Source organism: Argopecten irradians, chromosome 7 (assembly GCF_041381155.1).
Source record: "Argopecten irradians isolate NY chromosome 7, Ai_NY, whole genome shotgun sequence".
NCBI lineage: Eukaryota > Metazoa > Mollusca > Bivalvia > Pectinida > Pectinidae > Argopecten > Argopecten irradians.
This window is the reverse complement of record NC_091140.1, coordinates 19,142,652-19,163,834: the sequence shown is the minus strand read 5'-3', so window position 1 is coordinate 19,163,834 and position 21,183 is coordinate 19,142,652. Positions and strand designations below refer to the sequence as shown.

Genomic DNA, 21,183 nt, shown 5'->3' with positions numbered 1-21,183 from the left:
TACAGAAGATTGAATTTTATTTAGATGTTTCGCGATAACGATGGAGCACACTTGTACTGATCTTTACGTTTGAACACAATTTCTCAATCTGTTGCTGGGAAATGGAACAATTGCTACTTAATTCTCTGACGAAATGGATTCGTCGTTTTATCGAGTTGGTTAAAGACCATGTATCTAGGCTCTGAGCTCTGCATGGAAGCTAACGTTCAGGAGGCTAAGACAACTCCGTCAAACTGTGTATGTGACCCCGTACAGTTCTGTGAATATTGATTTTTGGACTTGTGTGCTGTGCCGAACTCGTTCCTAACAGATCGCACTGCTCCTCTCACTGCATGATGCCCAGCAGATTCCTCCACCGTGTCGCCTGCACAGTTGGTGAATGTTCCTGATGTAACAATTGGTATGTATCCTTTTAAACGCCGTATATCCTTGTCCGTAATTTGTACCATTTTTGGTCTGTAACATTAGATTGCTGTCTGACGAACGTGTAAATGCTTTAGGCATGGCAGTAGGCCTAATCTGTTGTATCATATCAGTAGATGGATCTGTAATAGGGATTGTATGGACGATGGGTGTTATATATAGTATCACGCGATATCTCAGTGTAGATCGAATAACTGAGACCGCTATTTCTGCGAATGATTTTGTGTCCAAACATTCTGGGATTTTTCACCAAAGTCTGTCACATCATTTATAGTTAATACTTATATTTCCATTCACTGAAAATGGTTTAGAGGGAAACATACCGGTTTGCGTAATAATTATACTGTAACAATAGCTTGATATATACAAACACTCGTTTGTGCGTTATAGCATTTGGCAGTTTAGTTTTCATTTCGAAAATGTAATGGTATTATTTACTGAATCTGCTAAAGTGCTGATGATGTATTTTCTTGATCACAAAAAGAAGCTATATTGTCGACAGAAATTGTCACCAAAATAAACCAAGCAGAACACAAATAGTTTCATATCGATGCCAAATTAGGTACTTAATGTAAAGAATGAAACGTCAATAAGTTCAAAGTATGAAGTCATATTTTTTCAATAACCGAACTAAATCTGCTCTGAGCTGTCCAAATTCTATTTATTTTTTTGGTTCTCAGACAAGATTCAGTGGAAAAACGTCTTTCTAGCTTTGTTAAAGGTGTTTATTATTAAAGACTTAGGAAGCCCTATAACCCACCCTGTGTGGCCATAGGTGTGGATCAACAGTTTGTTGTTTATTGCGAAAAAGAAATCTATCATATTAAAGTTCAAACCTGTACATCTCATGTTTTGCATGGCTTTCTCAAGACTAATTATTATCATTAATGGTATCACAGATTATGTTCTCATATTGCCCATGCAGGCAAATTGAATTTGAATATTAAAATTTCAAATGTGTCCACTGGATGGAGATAGATAGCAGCAGGTTCCGTTGGGCTGTTATTTGATGTTTCACTGAGGAGCGTATTCGAAATATTGTATTTGTTTCACTGTAAGAAAATGCCATTTGAATATCATTGCAATTGAATTCGGTACCTCTCTGTTCAGCTGCAGTTTTAAAAATAGTCCCACTGCCTTATGCTAGAAAAAGGAAATCGAAGAAGATAAATAGTGTGGATTATGATACGGTTGAGAAGAGTGTTGAGCAATGTGTTAGAATTGTCTGTTGATTTACTCATACAAGGCCTGTCATACCACAAGTTTCTCCCCACCAACTCAGATGTATCTACCAGAGAAATTAATGATATTTTAGGTCGCTTATATTTTGCTTTCTGTTTTTAACCGGAGTAAATGAAGGGCGTACCGGTTATTGTTGACTAGGCAATCTAGGTATCTACATAATGCTCGCGGAGGTTATTTTGGCAGGGTTAAGTCGAATCTGCAATAACTTAACTGCAAACACAATATTAAAAGATTTAAACTTAGGGTTATTTTCCACTGTGTGCAAATTACGTCTGCTTGGTAAGTATACTACACCAAAACACGATTTTGCATAAAGGGATGAGTTTTCCCTGACAATCTGGTGATAACATGGTGTAAATATTTAAATTCAAGAAAAATTCTTTTGTGGACTAAAAAAGTGTATCATTTTCTCTTGTATTTGCTTAACAAATACTAGATGTGATCATTTAAGAATTGACGAATTATTTTCGCAAATACTAAGTACACATATCACTGATGAAGAGTAAGGTAATTAAAAAAAAATTCGATATACACAATTCCTTTCCCCAAAGGAATTTTTTAATTAAAGTTGAAAATCAAGCAGTATACATGTTTTTCCTGTTAATAGCATAAAGGATAATTAGTGCATGTGTACCAAAATATATCTATAGAAGATTAAAAAATTTCTAAAGTAACCCCGGGCATTGTTGGGCTTTGCCTATAACAGAAATCCTTTTCATGGTGACGGTATAAAATCGATTGTTTAACCCCATTTCAAAATATCACCAGCTTTAATTTGATTAACTTATTTTATTATGTCATTGATTTAAAATACTATTGCATGCAATATTGGTAGATATGCAATATTAAAACATATGTGGATTTATTGATTATTGTCACATTCGCTCATCAATATATATATTACATGCAGGATTCACTAGTCCCAATTCAATTTGTTCGACAACATCATGGCATTCAGTGTGCTAATTGTCCACTTATTCTTTTTCATCGTTCATTAGACATTGTAGTATTTTGTTGGATGTATGTAATGTAATAGATCTATCCCCCAGTTGTAGAAAGATGGAAACACCGATAGAATATAGTAACATTTCAAAACAGCTTAAAGCTTCTATGTTTCTATTGTTAAGTTCTGCTATCTACATGTATGTTTAATTGCAATTTTCTCAACTGACTCTATCTGATAACGATCTAAGAAACGTCACTCTTACTGATCATTGCTTCGTCATTGTGATGAATAATTTGGTATGGAATATGGACTATAGTTTTACGGACAATCTCGTGCGATGTTTGGGAAGATATGAAGTCATGTCTTGATTTTTCAGAACAAACTCAGCTAATGTTTTAAATGTGATCAATGGTTATAACCAGAGTCATTTTTCCTTTCAATGTCTTATTCCTTTTTAGTGTGTTCATATATCTTTTACTTACTTTGTGGACGCCTGATTCTCATTTGAAGTTGAACGATACCTAATTTGACCTTAATTGACATAACTAGTCGGAAAAGTGGAGGACGCTTGCCCGTCAAGGAAACATGGACCTATTATCCTTTTAGGAGTGTTCTAAACAAATATACATTTTTAAATTGCTGTGTGAAATCAAATTTTAAATTATTTCGCTCCTATGTCACTTTTTATAGTTTTCCACGCTTGTTTGAGTGGTTTCTCGACAATATAACAACTTGAAGTTGTACGATTAATTGACCCTAATTTGACCTAAATTGTCATGGCTTGTAAATAGAGGAAATAGAGGACGCTTGTTTTGTAGCATGGATCTATTTTCTATTCTGAAGGGTCGCTGTACAAATATGTACGTTACTCTTCTAAAAATGATTTTAAGTTTAATTTTCTATTTTATTTCTATGAAGCTGTTTGTTATTTTTGACGTCTGTTGCAATGGTTTCTCGATTCTCCTGGATGATTGTTTTAGAAATTCAGCGGAATAAAAATTCGCATATTTCAGGGGAGAATAGAAAGCGGCAAAACAATCGGCCCGAAAATGATTAAAACATATGCACAGTTGAACCATAGAGTCTAAATAGCAAAATAAAATGGCTATGTTAAATTTGTAAGGCATTGGAATTTTGTAGTAAGCAAAAATAATTAATTTGTTATTTCATAAGTACAGTATCCTTAGCTATTGACCTTGGAATTTGTGTGTCAGCATGTTAACATATGATATTCAATATCGAAATTTGATCGGTGACCTTTATTTAAACTTTTGACAGCTTATAACATAAACTGTTATTCAATTGAAAACTTTAACCCTGACATTGAAATACGTCTATCTTAGCATCGGTAGCCAGTATCTAGAAGTGAGAAAACATTCCAGAAAATCTCATCCAATCTTTGATGAATTAGATTGTACAATTGTCGCGTTACCATGGCAACAGGACCAGTAAGTTTGATATGTTATCAGGCGATAATGATGGTTACGGTAGGTGTGCCATACTTCTTTATATGTCGGTATTGATTATCTTCCTGTTTCTATGACAACTCTTATATCTTTCGGATATAATACATATTAATTTCTCATCGACCGTTTTGCATGTCTTCATTTATATGAAATTGTTTTGTATCAGTTTGCCGTTTAGTACAATATATATAATCTCGTTATCACCGTAAAAAATCCACAAATCAATTCTTCTCTGTGGGGACGATCGTATTTCTTTACCGGCAGTTATATTGTTCGATTTAAAAAAAAAATCAATTTCTTTGTACTAATGTTTGTTTTTGAGCTTTTGAACTATGATAGTGATGAATGCGAAATTCAGCGGAGAGTTTCTATCAAGCTATCTGTATTATCATTGTAATATAGGTCAACGTTATGGTTACAGACAACCCTGTTGTGAGCATTACGTAATCGCCATCTTCTCTTACAATTGCTTGCCATATAAATTCCAGAACTGTATATCAGATAATGACGTGGGTAATTTAGCTGTATCAACATTTCACGACGATCACAGTCTCAGATTTTAAATTACATTTTTTTTCTAAACGTGGCACTTGCTATACTTGCTGATCAATGTTTTCCTGGAATTCAAGCAAATTTGACTTGATTTTGAAAAAGAAAATTTAACCCTTGACGATATCGTATAAATAATAATTCCATCAGGTTATTATTCACGTGCTTTTATACTTCCATTTAGAATTTAAATATCTGAATTATTTCCAAAACAAATCATGACATATTGTCAACACTATAATGGTTTTTAAGTGTTTCATGATGAAATATCTGCTGTCGGAAAATGTTGGTGCTGGCGTCTGAAATTATAGGTTGTTAAGAAAATAATAAAAATGAAACGTCTAGATTGGAAACTGACTATAATTAGTATGAATTAATTGAGTATGAAAGAAAAAACGTGGATCCAACATACTATGTTTGACTAATTAACATGTTGCAGAATTATACAAGAAGGATAGATTAACCAGTTATCCGGAAATTTGATGATACTTGTTATAAGACATGTTGAGAACTCAATACATATGTCTACGTGACAGTTTTACATGTAAGGCGAACAAAGTGTAGTGAACACACAAGTGATAATTGGTACGTTATTTTGCCATTTTCAGGCAAAGGGAAACCAAAACATGTTTACAACAGTAATTCGATATTGACAACACGTACACGGGTAATATTTCCGCATGCGAATTTCACGTGAATAGGGACAAAAAACGTCAAATCAAATGAAGATATAATGCCTGTGTGAATGCTTTTTGGTTTCCCCTTTTCTGAAAACTGTAGTGTCGACTTCTTTTGAGAGACTTGTATCATGTTTGTGTTATATATATTTCTTTTTTTCATTAGCAGTTTGAGGTGACAAAAGTGGGGGATGACCCGGTCCTCTGTGAAAAGACGAAGCTCACATCGCTCCTCTAAGATCCGGCCCATTACCATGCCGCTGGAACCACTCAAGGAGTTCCAGGGTATGGACACGGCGGAGCGGATCTTCCTGGAGGCGGTGGAAAGAGGAGATAAACATACCGTTATCCGCTGTCTCCAGGGTGCTAACTCTGTCAATGTAAACTGTACCAACATGCTTGGCCGGTCTGCAATCCAGATAGCCGTTGACAACGAAAATGTGGAACTCGTGGAAGTTCTACTCCAGCAAGATGGAGTTCGCATTGGAGACGCATTACTGTATGCTATCCGAGAAGGTGTGTATAAGATTGTAGAAATGCTGATAGACCATCCGTCCATCACTTTGGAGATGCTTGGTTCAGACTGGTCAAAGGGTCGACGTCCTGGTGAGGAGAGTTCCGATTATTCCCAGGACATCTCGCCTATCATCCTTGCGTCACACTGCAATCAGTTCGAAATACTACAGCTGCTGATCTTACGGGGAGCTGAGATCAAACAGCCGCACCAACTCTCTTGTTCTTGTAAAATTTGTCAGGAACATGTACATGAAGACAGTTTACGTCATTCATTGTTGCGGATTAACACATATAAGGCTCTTGCCAGCCCAGCTTGGATCTCATTAACGAGCCCGGACCCGATTCTCACGGCTTTCCGTCTTTCGTGGGTGCTACAGAAACTTGCCTTACGAGAGAATGAATTCAAGGACACATACATGCACCTGAGTGAACAGTGTAAGAAGTATGCGTGTGATCTCATTGACCAGTGTCGCACGAGTGAGGAGGTGATCGCCGTTCTGAACAAGGAGAGTGACGAAGAGGAAGCAGATCATAAACAGTATGGACTAGTAGACAACAATAAACTCACACTGGCTAGGTTAAAACTGGCCCTCAAATACGAACAAAAACAGGTAAGTGGTATATTTCAGTGTGATCTGCTTATGAACAATTTGTCAAATATTGATCTGTATCTGAGTTGATACAAACTCCCTATCAAAGAATATGTTAACTTCATAGTACTTTCATTTACAAACATTATTATTAAAATACCTTGCATGGGACATAGAGAAAATTTCTAACTTGAAAGCGTAATTTCTGCTGTCAATTAGTATTTAAATCATTTCAATTATCATCACATCTATTCTACATCAAATGTATATATAAAAATATGTATTATGTACAAATTACGGGCTTACAGAGTACAGGTTGTATATTTTCACATTTTCTAAAGATTATGTAAGAACTGATTGTATTGTAGTGGTATTGACGGTTGCCTATGGTTTTGTTCGAGGTTTACGTACTACTAGTACATGTATTTTCCCGCTTATAAACGTAAAAGAAATGATCATTATTTAATTTCAGTTTGTAGCCCATCCACATTGCCAGCAACTGCTAACGTCTATTTGGTACGAAGGTCTACCAGGCTGGAGAAAAAGAAATGGCGTCACAAAGTTCCTGTTGTGTATAGGACTTATCCTACTAGTTCCTTTCATGGCTGTATATTATCTGATCTTCCCGCGAAGTAAAATTGGTCAACTCCTCCGCAGTCCATTCATGAAATTTCTATATCACAGCGCTTCATTCGGAGTGTTTCTATTTTTACTAGTGTGTGTATCCACAGAAATCAGTGGAGATTCGAATAGAGAACGTTTCCGGGGACCTCCCCCGTCACAACTGGAATGGCTGATTGTGTTTTGGGTCACAGGTAAGTAATGTTTTACTTCATCAAAAAAATGTAATATAGATATCTTGGTTTGCTTTTACTTTTTTTTCAATTCAATCCATGTCATTGATTTTGAAATCGATTAATTTGGAGATTGTACTGATTTGTCTTGGCATTTTTCTTTCTCTAGCTAATTGTTAGAATACGCTCTACCACCTCTCAATCCTCAATATGAAACAATCTGTGCAATATGCATCTGAACAATAGTACAGGTTATGTTATGTGTCTTTCTTTGTGTTTTAATTATTTAATATCAAGGAATAGAAAACAACAATATATTTCCTGTTCACTTTTTACAATAGCAAGCACTGTCTTTCGTAATATTTTAGTTTTGTATGGCAGTTCATTACATTAAGGGCGTTCATGATACCTTTTTTTCCCTTTATATTCAGGATTTGTATGGCAGGAAGTGAAACAACTGTGGGAAGAGGGACTAAAAGCCTACATTCGACAATGGTGGAACTGGCTGGATTTTATAATGCTGTCACTATATCTGGCCACGTTCTCGTTGCGCTTGGTGGCCTACATCCTTATAAAGTCAGACAATTACGGTCCCAGAGAAATGACGAGAAGTGACTGGCCTCCCTTCGACCCAACTCTCATATCAGAGAGTTTGTTTGCTGTAGCGAACGTGTTCAGTTTCTCCCGGATTATCTACCTGTTCCAGGCCAACCAACATCTCGGACCGATGCAAATTTCTCTTGGATGTATGCTTATAGACATTGCCAAGTTTCTCTTCATCTTCTTTCTAGTCCTCACTTCCTTTGCCTGTGGCCTGAACCAGCTGTACTGGTACTATAACGGCAGCCGATCAGAGGGAGACCCAGACTCCTTCTACACGTACGTATTGCGTGTGTAATCCAACCGCCAAAAGAAAAGGCACATCTTAAAGATGCTCCACCGCCGACAGAGCATAAATGATATTCATCATATTTACAATAATTTGGTGTTTAATCGTGTATATAAATGTCTAATTAACACAAAAAAAATTGAAATAATTTATTTTGCCTTCAGTGCATGCGAAATCAATGCTTCATTCCATATATGATATAGAGCCACGGAATTTTTTTGGGATGCAATTAATAATTTTTTATATTCTTAATTTAAAATAAAATTAGAAGCCCAAACAAATACTAAATCGTCTGCTCCTGTTTTTGATAGTGAAAAAATACCATTTGTCAGCTGTGGAGCATCTTTAACTAGATTATGGTGGCGGAAACGCAGAAAAATGGCATACATCTGGATGATGTTGTAGATATAGTAGTGCACAAATTTGTGGAGATACATTTAGGTTTGCTTCTAACTGACAACCAGGGTCTGTTCAATAACCAAGAAACATACCACTTGCTTGCTTATGCTTGGTAGATAGAAACTACATTACTCTTAATTTTGTTTCCTACCACATTCGGCGGTCAATTGGTTTTAACTCTGAACTAGACTACCTTTGATGTGTCTTGGAAATAACAAAATGCTAAGGAACTGCCATATGTAATCATGTACATAAAATTATTGAAATACTCATAAAAGCGCAAAAAGTCAATGTCAGTTTCATGGTTACGTCTGATCTTTTTTGATCTTCTGTGGCATTAGTATAATTCGGTGATGTGTCCATCAATTTCAAGATTTCAACATCTTCGACGCTTAAAGATTTTTGAAAATTTGTAGTTTGTAACCTTTTACAGGCTAGGCGAATCCTATATCACGCTCTACTGGTCACTTTTCGGACTGACTGCCCTCAAGGACATTAAGATCCCCCATGGCCAATACTTCACTGAACTGATGGGGATGTTACTATTTATGGCATATCACGGCATGGCCTCTATAGTCCTCATAAACATGCTGATAGCTATGATGTCAAACTCATATCAAAATATAGAGGTATGTATGGTTTTGTTATTCGACCTTTTTGTAACGTAATTAATGCATAACAAGGTAAAATGATTTTCGAGATTATGGGATTTCTAGAATTTGACCTTGACGTGTTAGAAAGGTACTGTCAATTAAACAGAGAAAGCTCACTCTTTAGCTGTACCTGGTCCAGTTTCCGCTGTTCTCTTTCTGTCTCTGCTCAAATATTTATTGTTTACATTATGTCTTTGTTTCAAAATAAATCGTAAGAATTGTAATTTTTGTTTTTATTAATTTGACGGAGTTCAGTTTTCTTTCTCCCAAAAACATTCTTTATACACAACAATATATACATGTTCTAACAAGATTATAAAGATTTGTAAAATTGTTTCTGAATTGGTACACGCCAATCCTTACAGCCTTTGAATAAATATAATTCATTACTTGATGTGTTTATTTGTTGTGATGATAATATCAAAAATACTAATATACGTGTTATTCTCACATGTATTGTTACGTTGATGCCGTTTACAGAACCACGCCGACATGGAGTGGAAGTTCTGCCGCTCCAAGCTGTGGATGGGTTACTTTGACGAAGGATCTACATTGCCTGCTCCCTTTAACCTGATCGTCAGTCCAAAGTCAATCTACTACTTTCTCAGGTCCTGTCACACGTTCTTGTGCAAATGTTTCCGCTCACGTCGGTACAAGAAACGTCGGACGTCATCACACAAGAACAGGGTAAATATCGAACACAACATATCTACAGGAAAACAAAGTGATAAGAGTAAGGACATTGTTGCTATTTTTGAATGACGGAAATGATAATGGAAATTAGTGTCGTCTAGATAAGGTGGCAAAAATTAGGGGAAAATAGATGGACGCAGTAACATCTAATGTTTGAGGAAAGGGATATGAGTGATAGGGAGTCTCGGTAGCTGAAATGGTTGGTCGTTTAGCTTTGGTAGTGTGTAATTTAAGGCGTAATAGGTAAGGAAGTGCGGAACGAAATAGAGAATGACGTATAATATATGGACGATAGGGAATAAAATATGTAACGACAATTGTAAATCATTGCCATGGAGTTTTGGAAATACGTGTGAGTCGTGATTTAGTAAGCAGCGTTATCAGAAACTATTATATACCTTTTATGAATTTTACCGATGTAGATATTCATTGAATACTTATTCTACTACTTTCCATGGTTAAAGAAGGGGTTTATGATTGATGACAATTATAAAAGAAATTTTTGCATTACAATAAGCAATTTATATTATACTTATCATCCACCACGAATCTCTAATAAAAATAGAGGCAGGCTACAAATATCTAAGATGTATGATATGGAATGGTTGCTTGCTAGATGAAAAAAAAAAGATTTAGTTGATGCTGAAAATGTTTATGCTAAGGAATGATTTGACTGGCCACCAGACCCTAAGTTATTCATAAGACTTTCTCAGCAGAGTTCTTAATTAGATTATCTTCCCCTAGTTTGAAAACTCAGAACCTGAAATGTAGTAGAGACAAGAATAATCAGCAAAATCTAGGCGATTGTTTTCTTTATTGTAGAGGCTGGTGGCCAGTCTAAGGAATGATATGTGTTTGTTAAATTTCTTTTGGCTAATGTTTTAAGCATGTTTACGAAAATAAATAACTGTATATTGTTGGTATGATTAATATGTTTATTTGATACTTTTTTGTTAACAATTTTTACAAGTGTTATTTTACGTCATCAAATTATTTCGTGATTCTATAATTGTTATATCAATTTGTTTTAATTGGTAATTTTAGCGGTAATGTGTGCCATGAAGTGCTGAGTTTTCTTTTAAAATTCAAATACTATAAAATCTTCTGTTTCAATTTGCGGAGTGACATTATTGGTTTGTTTTTAGTTTTTTCAGTGTATGTTTTCTATTGCTTATTTACATGAACATATTTAGTAGTAGTACTTTTTAATGTTGCTGGTTTTATCTGAATTTTGTTGAGTAGCCGATATCGTCACACGTGCATGGTACTACAGAGCATGAGTCAAGGTTTCCGGGTGTAGCCTTAGACAATCTACCGGTATTTACGGTGAGGGCGACAACCGACCACCAGGGTCATAACATTAGTATGATGATGTTGTCCTCCCCGTGATTGTATAAACATGTGACCAAGTCCTGTATGGATATGTATATACGTATAATGATATTGTAACCCCTATCCTATACTACCAAAATCTTTCTGGTAGGAACCATGATGGAATACTCTTAAGCCACCAATGTGATACCCATGTATCCAAGCCTACGTCACCGTCTTAAACCCAGTGTCTAAACTCCACAACGCCCCGTGTATCAGACCGCAATGTGGTGTGGGCTGATTATGTGGGTAAATGATGATGAGCCTACCTATTCAGATTTCATCATTATAATGTGTACAAAATAATAAATTCTTTGCACCTTCGATTATTGGCACCTTTCACAATACCAAATTCCGAAGATATAATGACGCAAAACGTAGGTTTATGGCTGTTGTTTCTCGTTGTTGTACATTGCTGTAGTCTCTGTGTTATGCAGTATGTACATTGTTTTGTGAACAGAAATTCATAAAATGAACTATGTTTCTTGGAAAAAATGAAGCAGCCATCGCAATAAAAGATAAGTTTGGATGTATAATTAAAGTGTGTCTCAATTGAGTGTCTTTAAATGTTCTGGTGTTTTTATATACACGTTCAATGTTTAATGCTAAAATTTGCAGACAAAACATACAGTACAGACAAGTCAACTGTAGTTTGGTTTTATTATTGGTTTTTAAACATGCAATGATATATAATGTATGTGTGCTGATAGTTATTAACTTTATACATTTCCACAAAAAGTCCATACATGTATAGTGCCCTTTGTTACTCCCTACGTTATTTTCCTAATTTTCTAACGTTTGTTGTATTCCTTTTCAATTCCAAAGACCGGCGAGAGTGGTTCTGGACTGCAACGAATGGTCAAACAGTCTGTAAGTGTTGATACCTTATGTCTAATCTATGTTTTCATAAGCAAATTTATTTTGTCACAGTGAATAGGAATGGATTGCTAAGCGGGAAATTCAAAAGCGTCATAGTCATTAGTCAAATTAACTTATTGGCTAAGAAATCAAAATGAAACAACTGAATTGTTTTATTGCAAAAATTAGTAAAAGCACGAAAATCAATGCTTAATTAATACGTCACTGACTTATTTTAATAACTTATGAGCATTATTCTCAATATCATGCTTAATGATAATGGTTAATCATGTGTACATTACGAGTAGTGCTGTCGATGAATATAAACTTCCAATAAATACGCTTATTTGTAATCTTGGCGTCATAAAGATATATAAGGATTATATGTATTTTTGTATTCCAGAGATCTGCCTTTAACGGAGAACCATTCGGAATCCCTCCATCTTATTCACAGTTGATATACCAGGTAGCTATAGTAACGGGTTCAGGTTTACAAGCAGGCTCATAGACAGGTGTGGTTTGGAATGCTTATTAAGAGGCATCTGTTATACTATTTATCAAGTCACACGATGAACAATATTCTCAATCAATGGGCACGGTATCGAGCTGTCGATTGTTGGGGTTGTAATGGGAATGTTCTAGTTTATTGGTGAAATTTCTGATATCTATGAAGAATAAATGAGTGACAAAAGAATCTAGAAGCGTACGGCAGTTCAAGAGCCTTTTTACAGTCATGTCTCTGCTATTATTATCAGTCGATATCTGTCCGTCTCAAACTAACATTTGATAATATAAAAAAAAAATAAAAATTAAAAAAACTGGGATATTGTATAAGTACAAGTACACTTTGGTTAAAGCTGACAATGCAAGTTAAAAACATGCATTTGAAATTTAAAAAAAAATATTAACGAAATATTGTTTTAAAATTGTTTCTGAGACATTCCCTAGTTATGACAGTGTGGTATCTAAGGAAGTGGCAGCCATTTTTCTTTTGTTCTGCTTAGTAACCTTCACTGGCCAACCCCCTATATAAAGCACGGGACACTTGACACACGTGTGTCATTCTAAACATGTTTTGTCTCAGATACACATGCCCCGATATTGCAAATAACATTGTCAAATTGAAAATAAACACTGCACTCACCTGACAATATTTCATTGATGTAATAGATGAATGTGTTGTCAGCTATATCCCAACATATGTCCAATACGAACTAATAAAACACTTCAATATACACCAAGTTTTAAACGTACATGTACATCGACACGTGTGTGTCCTTGATAGTTGTCGCTCGTTCGGGTCAGGTACGTAGTCACGTGTACATGGTCAGTTGAGTGCATCGAGTACGATGATATACGCGGAGATATTTGGACGGATTATTGTTTGGGTTTCTATTCACTTGCGTTGGAATTTATTTTGAGAAACATCTAAATGACATCTTAGAGGAGTTGACATGTTTTCTTGCTAAAAAAAGCCCCATATAGTTTTACAGGTGAGGGTTTTGTTTACCTATTTGTAGGTGATATATACTGTGGACTGCTAGCTAGGTGTATGGGTACATGAATGAGCGCACGTGTGTCGATTCACGCGCTTTATATAGGGGTCGGCGAGTCGTCAGAATGTATAACAAAAATGGCTGTTCTCAACCGGGGAATGTCTCATAAACGATTCTTGAACAACGAGTATACTTATTTTTAAAAAATATATCATTTTAATAATTTTAACTTGCATTGTCAGCTTTAAGGGAAGCAAGCACGCTACTATCTAGAAATGGTAATATTAGCAGTAGTGACCACACATCTGAGCAATCATGTAAGCTCTTGGTTACACCATAACATAAACAAGTAAAATTTAGTAAAGGTACAAGCTAACGATTAATATGTACCTGGATCAGAATGTAAATTTGAAATTTGAATATATTTAATCCGCCATATGATATTTTGAATAACGTAGAAGCCGGAGTATAGTGTCTATATGTAACATTTGAATACTCCACCCACATCCATCAGTTACGTTACAAACAAACAAACAAAGGTTATTGTTTACAGGACGTAATGAGACGACTGGTCAGTAGGTACATTCACCAAACAAAGAAACAGCGACAACAGGATGGGGTGAACGAGGACGACCTGCTGGAAATTAAACAGGATATCTCTAGTCTGAGGTAAACAGTTCACAGACAGATTATTTTTATTTATTTATTTATTTATTTTGTTTTGTTAATGTCAGTCAACAAATTATATCTAGTCTGAGGTAAAAAGTTCAGACAGGTTATTTTTATTTATTTATTTATTCTGTTTTGTTAATGTCAGTTAACAAATTTTATTTAGTCTGAGGTAAAATGTTTACAAATTGCTTTAATTTATTTCTCCATTTATTTATTTTGCGTTGTTGACTGCCTTTTCGTGTAAGAAGGAAAGGAGAGTATTTTTTTGTAACTGCCATACTGATTTCACTCTTGTGTAGGTGAACATATTCCGAATTGTTTTGGTCTCCTCTTCTTTCTACAGATATGATTTCGCAGGTATTTAGCTGAAATAACTATGGTATAGTAGTCTTGAAGTATATATTGAAGTCAAGAGTGGAATGGAGGGTTTAGCCTTTTTCATCAAAGATAAGCTATTTGTTTCTTTGATGTTGAATTATGCCCGTTTCTCCTCTTTCTAAAACGATTTTTTTTTTCTGGTGATTTCCTTGCCACCCTTATCATCCCATTTCTTTTGATCGTCTGTACAGATATTTTTTAGTTTGGTTCCTGGTCAAGGTATATCAGACTATACTGAATTTGTCCTTTCTTATACTTTCTTATACACACTGTGTTCTGGTGTGTCTTTCTTTATGTGATATGGAGTATGCTTCAGTAAATTTAAGGCAAAAAAGCACAATGAGACCGACGAAAACACTTACCCTCAAAATACAAACACTGTCACTACATCGCTGTAATGTAAAAAATGTCGACATGATATTTAAATGGATAGGATCTAAGCATAATTAAAATCATGCACCAAAAAGAAAACTTTTTCAATCATTTAATAAAATCTTTTACACCTATTATTTGCTCATTAAGTGTATACATTTCTCATGAAAGTGTCCCATGCACACAAACAGAAATGTGGATGATAATGACATAAGTGATATTCAAGAAAAGCAAGAGCAACATAGTAGTTAACTATGCAAATAACATCTTAGACAGAAGTAATAAATGAGCAGTGTCAAGGGAGATAAGAAGATTTTCACAAGCAAAATGGAAATCCTGTCATTAATTGTGACATATTTCGGATGTTGAATAAAATAATTATTTGTTAACGATAGAACTAATAAAGTTAATCATGATATCGTTATGTTGGTAGGTACGAGCTGAGAGAAGATCGAAAACGAGAAATAGCCCGTGGAGAAAATCACTTCGAAAACTTGAAGCACGAGATCTTGTCAGTTGTCAAGGGGCGTACATCTAACGGAGGTCATCACTATGGAAACCCGGGTAGTTGTCAGGACATTGACCGCCAGGAGGCAGGAGGGTCAAATTTGTCAGTCACAGATATACAGCACCTGAAGCAGGACCTGATCAGCAGTCTACGTCAGGAACTAAGGGACGCCGTGTCGGAAATGTCCGGATACAGCCATACAGGACAAATTATACCGGGGAATTTAGCCATGACGTTACCACCGACCGAGCCGGAACTGTACCACACACATCTCTATACACAGTTATGACGTCAATATAGCCCGTACACGCTGACGTCATCTAGAAAGATTGGTCACCAGTCCATAAGTAAAAACTTTCTCATTACTTGATGATTTCCCTAGTTCGAAGATGCGTTATTGTAATACGCAGTTTGCACAAAAACAAACTTCTATACCAAAGCAGAATTCAAATACAAGACTTTATAGACAAACACAATTTGAGTAGAAGATATGATATTTTTCAACAATTATAATGATGCCTTTGTTTGTAAACTGAATCGGATATATCTAAAGAGGCTCTACTAAACTGCCACAGAGAATGCTGGTCAGTTTATTGCGTGAAATGTGAGATATTGATTAGATTGTGTTTTCCTCATTCACTCCTGGTGCATTCTTTGATTTCAAAAGCCGGAACAACTCTGGTCCATTTTGAAATTAGGGCGAATGAGACACAACTAACTAATACAATTTATTGTATTATAAGAACTTCAGACAGTTGCCATTCATTTTACATTGCGTACATATCTTGTCAACATGTTTCATCGGTGCTGAAATGTCATTTTGGTGATACTGAAATGTTATCCTGGGTGATGCAGAAATGTTATCTTATGTGATGCTGAAATACTATTCTGTGCGGCTCTGAAATGCTATCTTTAATGATGCAGACATGTTATTATTGGTGATGCAATTCTATCCCGAGTGGAATGAAAAGTACATTTGTGCTACACGTATATTGATGCTAAGATATGTGAAATACTTTTCATTTAGAAAACTTTTGGGATGCATGGTAGTATTCTTGCCAAAAATGTATAACATGTAGTCACGACTGTGCTTTTTTATTGGTTAATGTGGTGGCGGAAGTGCATATTGCTAGTATTTTTTTTTTATTTATAATTAATGATTATTGAAAAAATATGCAGATTACTATATGTTATCATAAAATGTTCGTAAACACAATCATTATTGTCGTAAATATACACTAACACCGTGGAATATAATGATCTAATAATTGATTATGGTGCAATGTGGGAAATTAAGTTGTGTGAAAGTGTACTTTGTACTTTGATTGAGTATATGTTACAGTACTAATAGTAAAATAAAGACAACATGATCACATGTGCCAGAGTTCAAGGTAACTAGATCTTCATAGGTTATAGGGAGTTATAGATATATCGTCGTGGTTATATGAAAGTTATTTCGTCTTTGCATATTACACAGTTAGCTCCCTTGCGGATAGGTATCGATTGTTACGTCATTATTTTGTGAGCGCTATTCACGTCGTTTTCTCTGAAAAGTATGACGTTACCCCACATTACGTCACAATCAATACCTACCGCAAGGGCAGAAAACTCTGTAATATGCAAATACATAATAAATACAGTAACGACGGGGTTATGCGTTATAGATTAACATCGCATCCGACCACAATTTTATTTTGTATTCATAGTCCGTCACGTGTTATCCAATTTATGGTCGCAGAAGGTAAGTATATATACTGGTTCCCTTCTCAGTTACCTCCCTCGCAAAAGCTAGTGTGCGGGGGGCAACCTGATGGAGAGTATGGAACTAAGGGAAGGGAACCACTCTATGAAGTAAGTAGAATTCTTAATTATTAGGTTTGGGTGATAGTGTTGTCGGCCTTTGCTCCCTACGTCATCATAATGTCGCCAGCAACAATATGGCGGTCAAGAAATACTTCGCGCCGGTGGCAGTGACAGTATAAGAATACACTGTACGTGGCTAAAATGATATCTACGATTGTTTAACAGAAATGGGCCATTACAACGCATTTAAGTCATTCGACGAGAAAAATGTTTTAAGTACCACTGAGTTATTTAGTTGATATTTTTAAAGTATTTCTCTACTTTTATATTTCAAAGAGCCTTCGACGGGATCAAATCGTTACACAGTTTGCTACTTACCTAATACGGAAGAATATTTGGTCTAAGATAAATATATATCAGGTTCGGCTTCGTCTCGCCCGATATAAGATACTTTTAGACCCAATATTCTTCCGTATTAGGTCACTTATAAATTATTTAACTAACAGTTATTTGTAGGCTCTCCATAACCTAAGTGTACAGACGTTTGAAAAAATAGAACAGTATTCCATTTCATGTTATACATTCAATGTATTAAATATCTTACATTTACAAACATGTAGCGGTATGGAGCTTATCCTCGAATATATCTGTTATGCGTAGAAAGAGTTGTTTGTGATTGTTATTTATGCCAAATAAAATTTGAGATTATGTCGGTTTCCATTCTAGTTTTTCCTTACTATGGTCTTCAAGTTTAATACACGGGCAAACCTGTTGCCATGAAAACCACAAAAGCCTTGATACAAGTGTTGTTACAATCGACAACTTTAATAGAAAACAGCATGATTGTGTATCTCTGATTCGCAATTCTGAACTTCGTTCGATCCATTTCTATCTCCACACTACACACTACAGAGTAAACTTTAGTGGTTCATGTTGAATGGTGTGTTGTGTAATCCCAATACATCGCCTGCGGCACCACCTATTAAGGAAAACAAATAGTTCCTGATGTAAATCTTTGTTATTTCACAATAACTGTAAAATAATATACTCTTCATCGTTTTCGATCCAATAAGCGCCCAATGCGCTTTAAACATTCTGAATAATGAAGGGGCGCTTAATAGGATAAAATTTGGGCTAACTTTTAACAAAATTATTGCACAGACTAAGGTTTTAATCAATTTGCAAAAGAAATCAAATAGAGAAACATAGAGTTTCATTTAATCGGAGGTAAGTGAAATTCAGGCCTCAAAAAGGACAGGGCGTTTATAGGGACGGGGTGCATATTGGATCTAATACGGTAGTTACATGTATACATTATAACCATGTGTACTAATCAGTATGATAATTGTGGACATAAATTGGCAGAAGTAGTTGCACACTTAACAATTTGTCAACTTAGTTATCGAAGTCGTTGCACACTTTTATACCCCCCCCCTCCCCACCTCCACAACATGCCTTATTTACTGTTCATATAAAGCATGCAAGCTAGCGTATCAAATTACCCATGTTTGGCATTAAAACAATATATTATACAAGATGTACATTTAAAATTGTCATATCGTACCACTGTTCTCTCAATGTATGTATACATCAAACCTCGTTACCTCCAATCTAATTAAAATTAGAACTTCTATGTCGCTCTCCGTACTGTCCGCTCGTTCTTCTACGAGCGGACGGTACGGAGAGCGACATAGAAGTTCTAATTTTAATTAGATTGCGTTACCTCGAACTGTTATGATAAAAAACATTATTTAATTCGAACTATCGACTTCGAGATAACGATGTTTAACCTTATACGTAAAGACAGTGGCACCTACCGTATTTGTTTTGGTTTGGCATGATCTGATGAAGAGCGTGTTTGTAATGAGTCCGATCCAGCCACATTCCCTTCCATTTCCCGGCATTAACAGGTTTTATCTTTCTGATCTTCCTCGGAAATGTCCCGTATCCGGTATCCAGCTTCAGAAGTTTGAAACCTATCGGGAACCTGGCCGAGAACTCTATTTGTGACGTGTCTTCATCAACCGTCACTTCCAGGAAGCCGGAGTCACACGAGTACACGGTATCCACCAGGAAAATGTCAAGGTCATCGAAATAGGAATCCTCTGGAATCGACAAATGACAAACACAGGCATGTAATGATAATGAATTGGATCGTACAAGAAACCCTACCGCTGAAATTGTTAGATAACCATTAATAATTAATATACATGGGCGAACGGAAAATTCACCAGTTCCTTAAATTGAAAATTTACGATCGATTTTCAAAGTTAATTATCAAAATCGTCGCGAAAAAGTAAATGAACCACGAAATGCTATTCTAATCAAAACCTTTAAATTTATTCAGCGCCATTTATGTATTTATACTAATAAGTTTCAGATATTCAATGTTACTGTTGGTTCTGACATGCGTGAATGATACTGTATGGCATAGAAAATGTAGATTTACCGAAATTTTCGAGGTCGATGGTCATTTCCCCTGGCATTTCGTCCAGTGATGATTTCTCCTTGCCTTTTAGCACCACACGGATTGTCTTGCTCTTACCATTGCACGTCAAAGATCTTTCGTACACAAAGTTAACCTCCGTATCTTCTAACTTCGAGCTTGAGTGCAGAATAAGTTGTTTATCGTCCCACGAGGGATGGAAGTCCCACAAAAACTCGGTTAACAGGAAGTTCTGGGGTCGTCTTAACACCCATTCCTTAAATGTGCGCTCTTTCCGAAGCGCCACAAATCCCGGGGCGCAAGGTGAGCGCTTGCTGCTGAATGATGGAATCGGGATGAGGTGTTCTCCTGTAAGCGAGGAATTATATTCTAAAAAAATTGCATATGTTTCTTGGTAAAACGTCGATATCATGCAATTATAGATCGTTTGAAGAAAATGAGGATGGATATCAAAAGCGCACATTTTGCAAGAGTTGAGCCTCATGTAGTCAATTCGATCTTTACTCAGATATTTCCTTAATTTCTATCAACATTATTTATGATCCCACAGACTTAAAGGGACAATTCAGTGTAAGAGAACATTAAAATGTGTACATATACCGGAAAAAACCAGTTCTAATGGAAATTAGATCAGTCGGTTTTACTGTGATATGCCTGAAAAGCCCACGGTAACATGTGTGTGAAATGTTCAAACTCGCTCGCTGTCTGCCATTACACGCTGTTGTCAAACTTCTAGTATGCCGAACCCTGTCCCTTGCTCGTAGAGTAATACAACTTTTGTCTAGAACCGCTCAAATCGCTCTGACAGTGGTGTGTTTACCTTATTAGGTGCATTGTCTTACCTAAAATCATACATGTCATCTACAGTCAAACAAGTCATAGTCAATGTCAATTCTAAATAGGTACGCAGTTCACGTGTTTACTGGCTGGTACTGGATTCAAGACTGGCGAGATTCGTCAACTACTTATTGGTAGCACACAGATACCTGAGGTATCCCGAATACCCGCGGCAATCGATAATTGAGACAACTCGACCAAACCCTGTTTCACTACAATTTCCTTAATCACGGGCCTATATGACAACTAAAGGTCTATGCCATAATTGATAACAGTAGAAATGACAACGCCCACTCGACTACGAATGAATATAACCATGCAATGACTTGTTATGTCAGGATTGTGAAGAATTGTATAGTTTTCTTATCTAAATTACCTGCAAATAATTTGACGACTTCACTGCCAACCAGATCCCATGCGAGGTTTGCATCAGCCGACTCTAGTTTTTGGAAAATACTCTTTTTCATTGTCAGATGTCGGGCCATCGTGGTGCTCAAAGCCACCACGTTTTACTGTTTTTGTTGACGGCGCTTGTTTCTGTTGTTATATGTGGAACTTTGTTATGACGTCATCTGATCGCCACTACTATGACGTCATAGACT

General features: G+C 36.0%; 2 protein-coding genes across 3 annotated transcripts; one reads left to right on the top strand and one right to left on the bottom strand.

The window, feature by feature from the left end:
• Window positions 1-2: 2 nt before the first annotated feature.
• On the top strand, window positions 3-18,016 carry LOC138327773 (transient-receptor-potential-like protein). 2 transcript variants are annotated; one of them, XM_069274139.1, is made up of 11 exons: window positions 3-400; window positions 5,473-6,433; window positions 6,885-7,227; window positions 7,638-8,085; window positions 8,928-9,123; window positions 9,628-9,834; window positions 11,083-11,166; window positions 12,037-12,081; window positions 12,473-12,535; window positions 14,119-14,234; window positions 15,421-18,016. In XM_069274139.1, exons 2-11 carry the CDS (start codon window positions 5,498-5,500, stop codon window positions 15,782-15,784), a joined length of 2,802 nt encoding a protein of 933 aa, XP_069130240.1. In that variant the 5' UTR covers window positions 3-400; window positions 5,473-5,497; the 3' UTR covers window positions 15,785-18,016. The 2 variants fall into 2 exon arrangements, with proteins under 2 accessions (XP_069130240.1, XP_069130241.1); XM_069274140.1 differs by lacking the exon at window positions 11,083-11,166 and having other exon boundaries at window positions 4-400.
• LOC138327774 (uncharacterized) lies at window positions 18,004-21,183 on the bottom strand. Its single transcript, XM_069274141.1, has 4 exons — window positions 20,958-21,183; window positions 19,748-20,092; window positions 19,116-19,403; window positions 18,004-18,277 (listed from the first exon to the last, which is right to left on the bottom strand). The coding sequence occupies exons 1-4, from the start codon at window positions 21,064-21,066 to the stop codon at window positions 18,219-18,221; spliced, it is 801 nt and encodes a 266-aa protein (XP_069130242.1). The 5' UTR covers window positions 21,067-21,183; the 3' UTR covers window positions 18,004-18,218.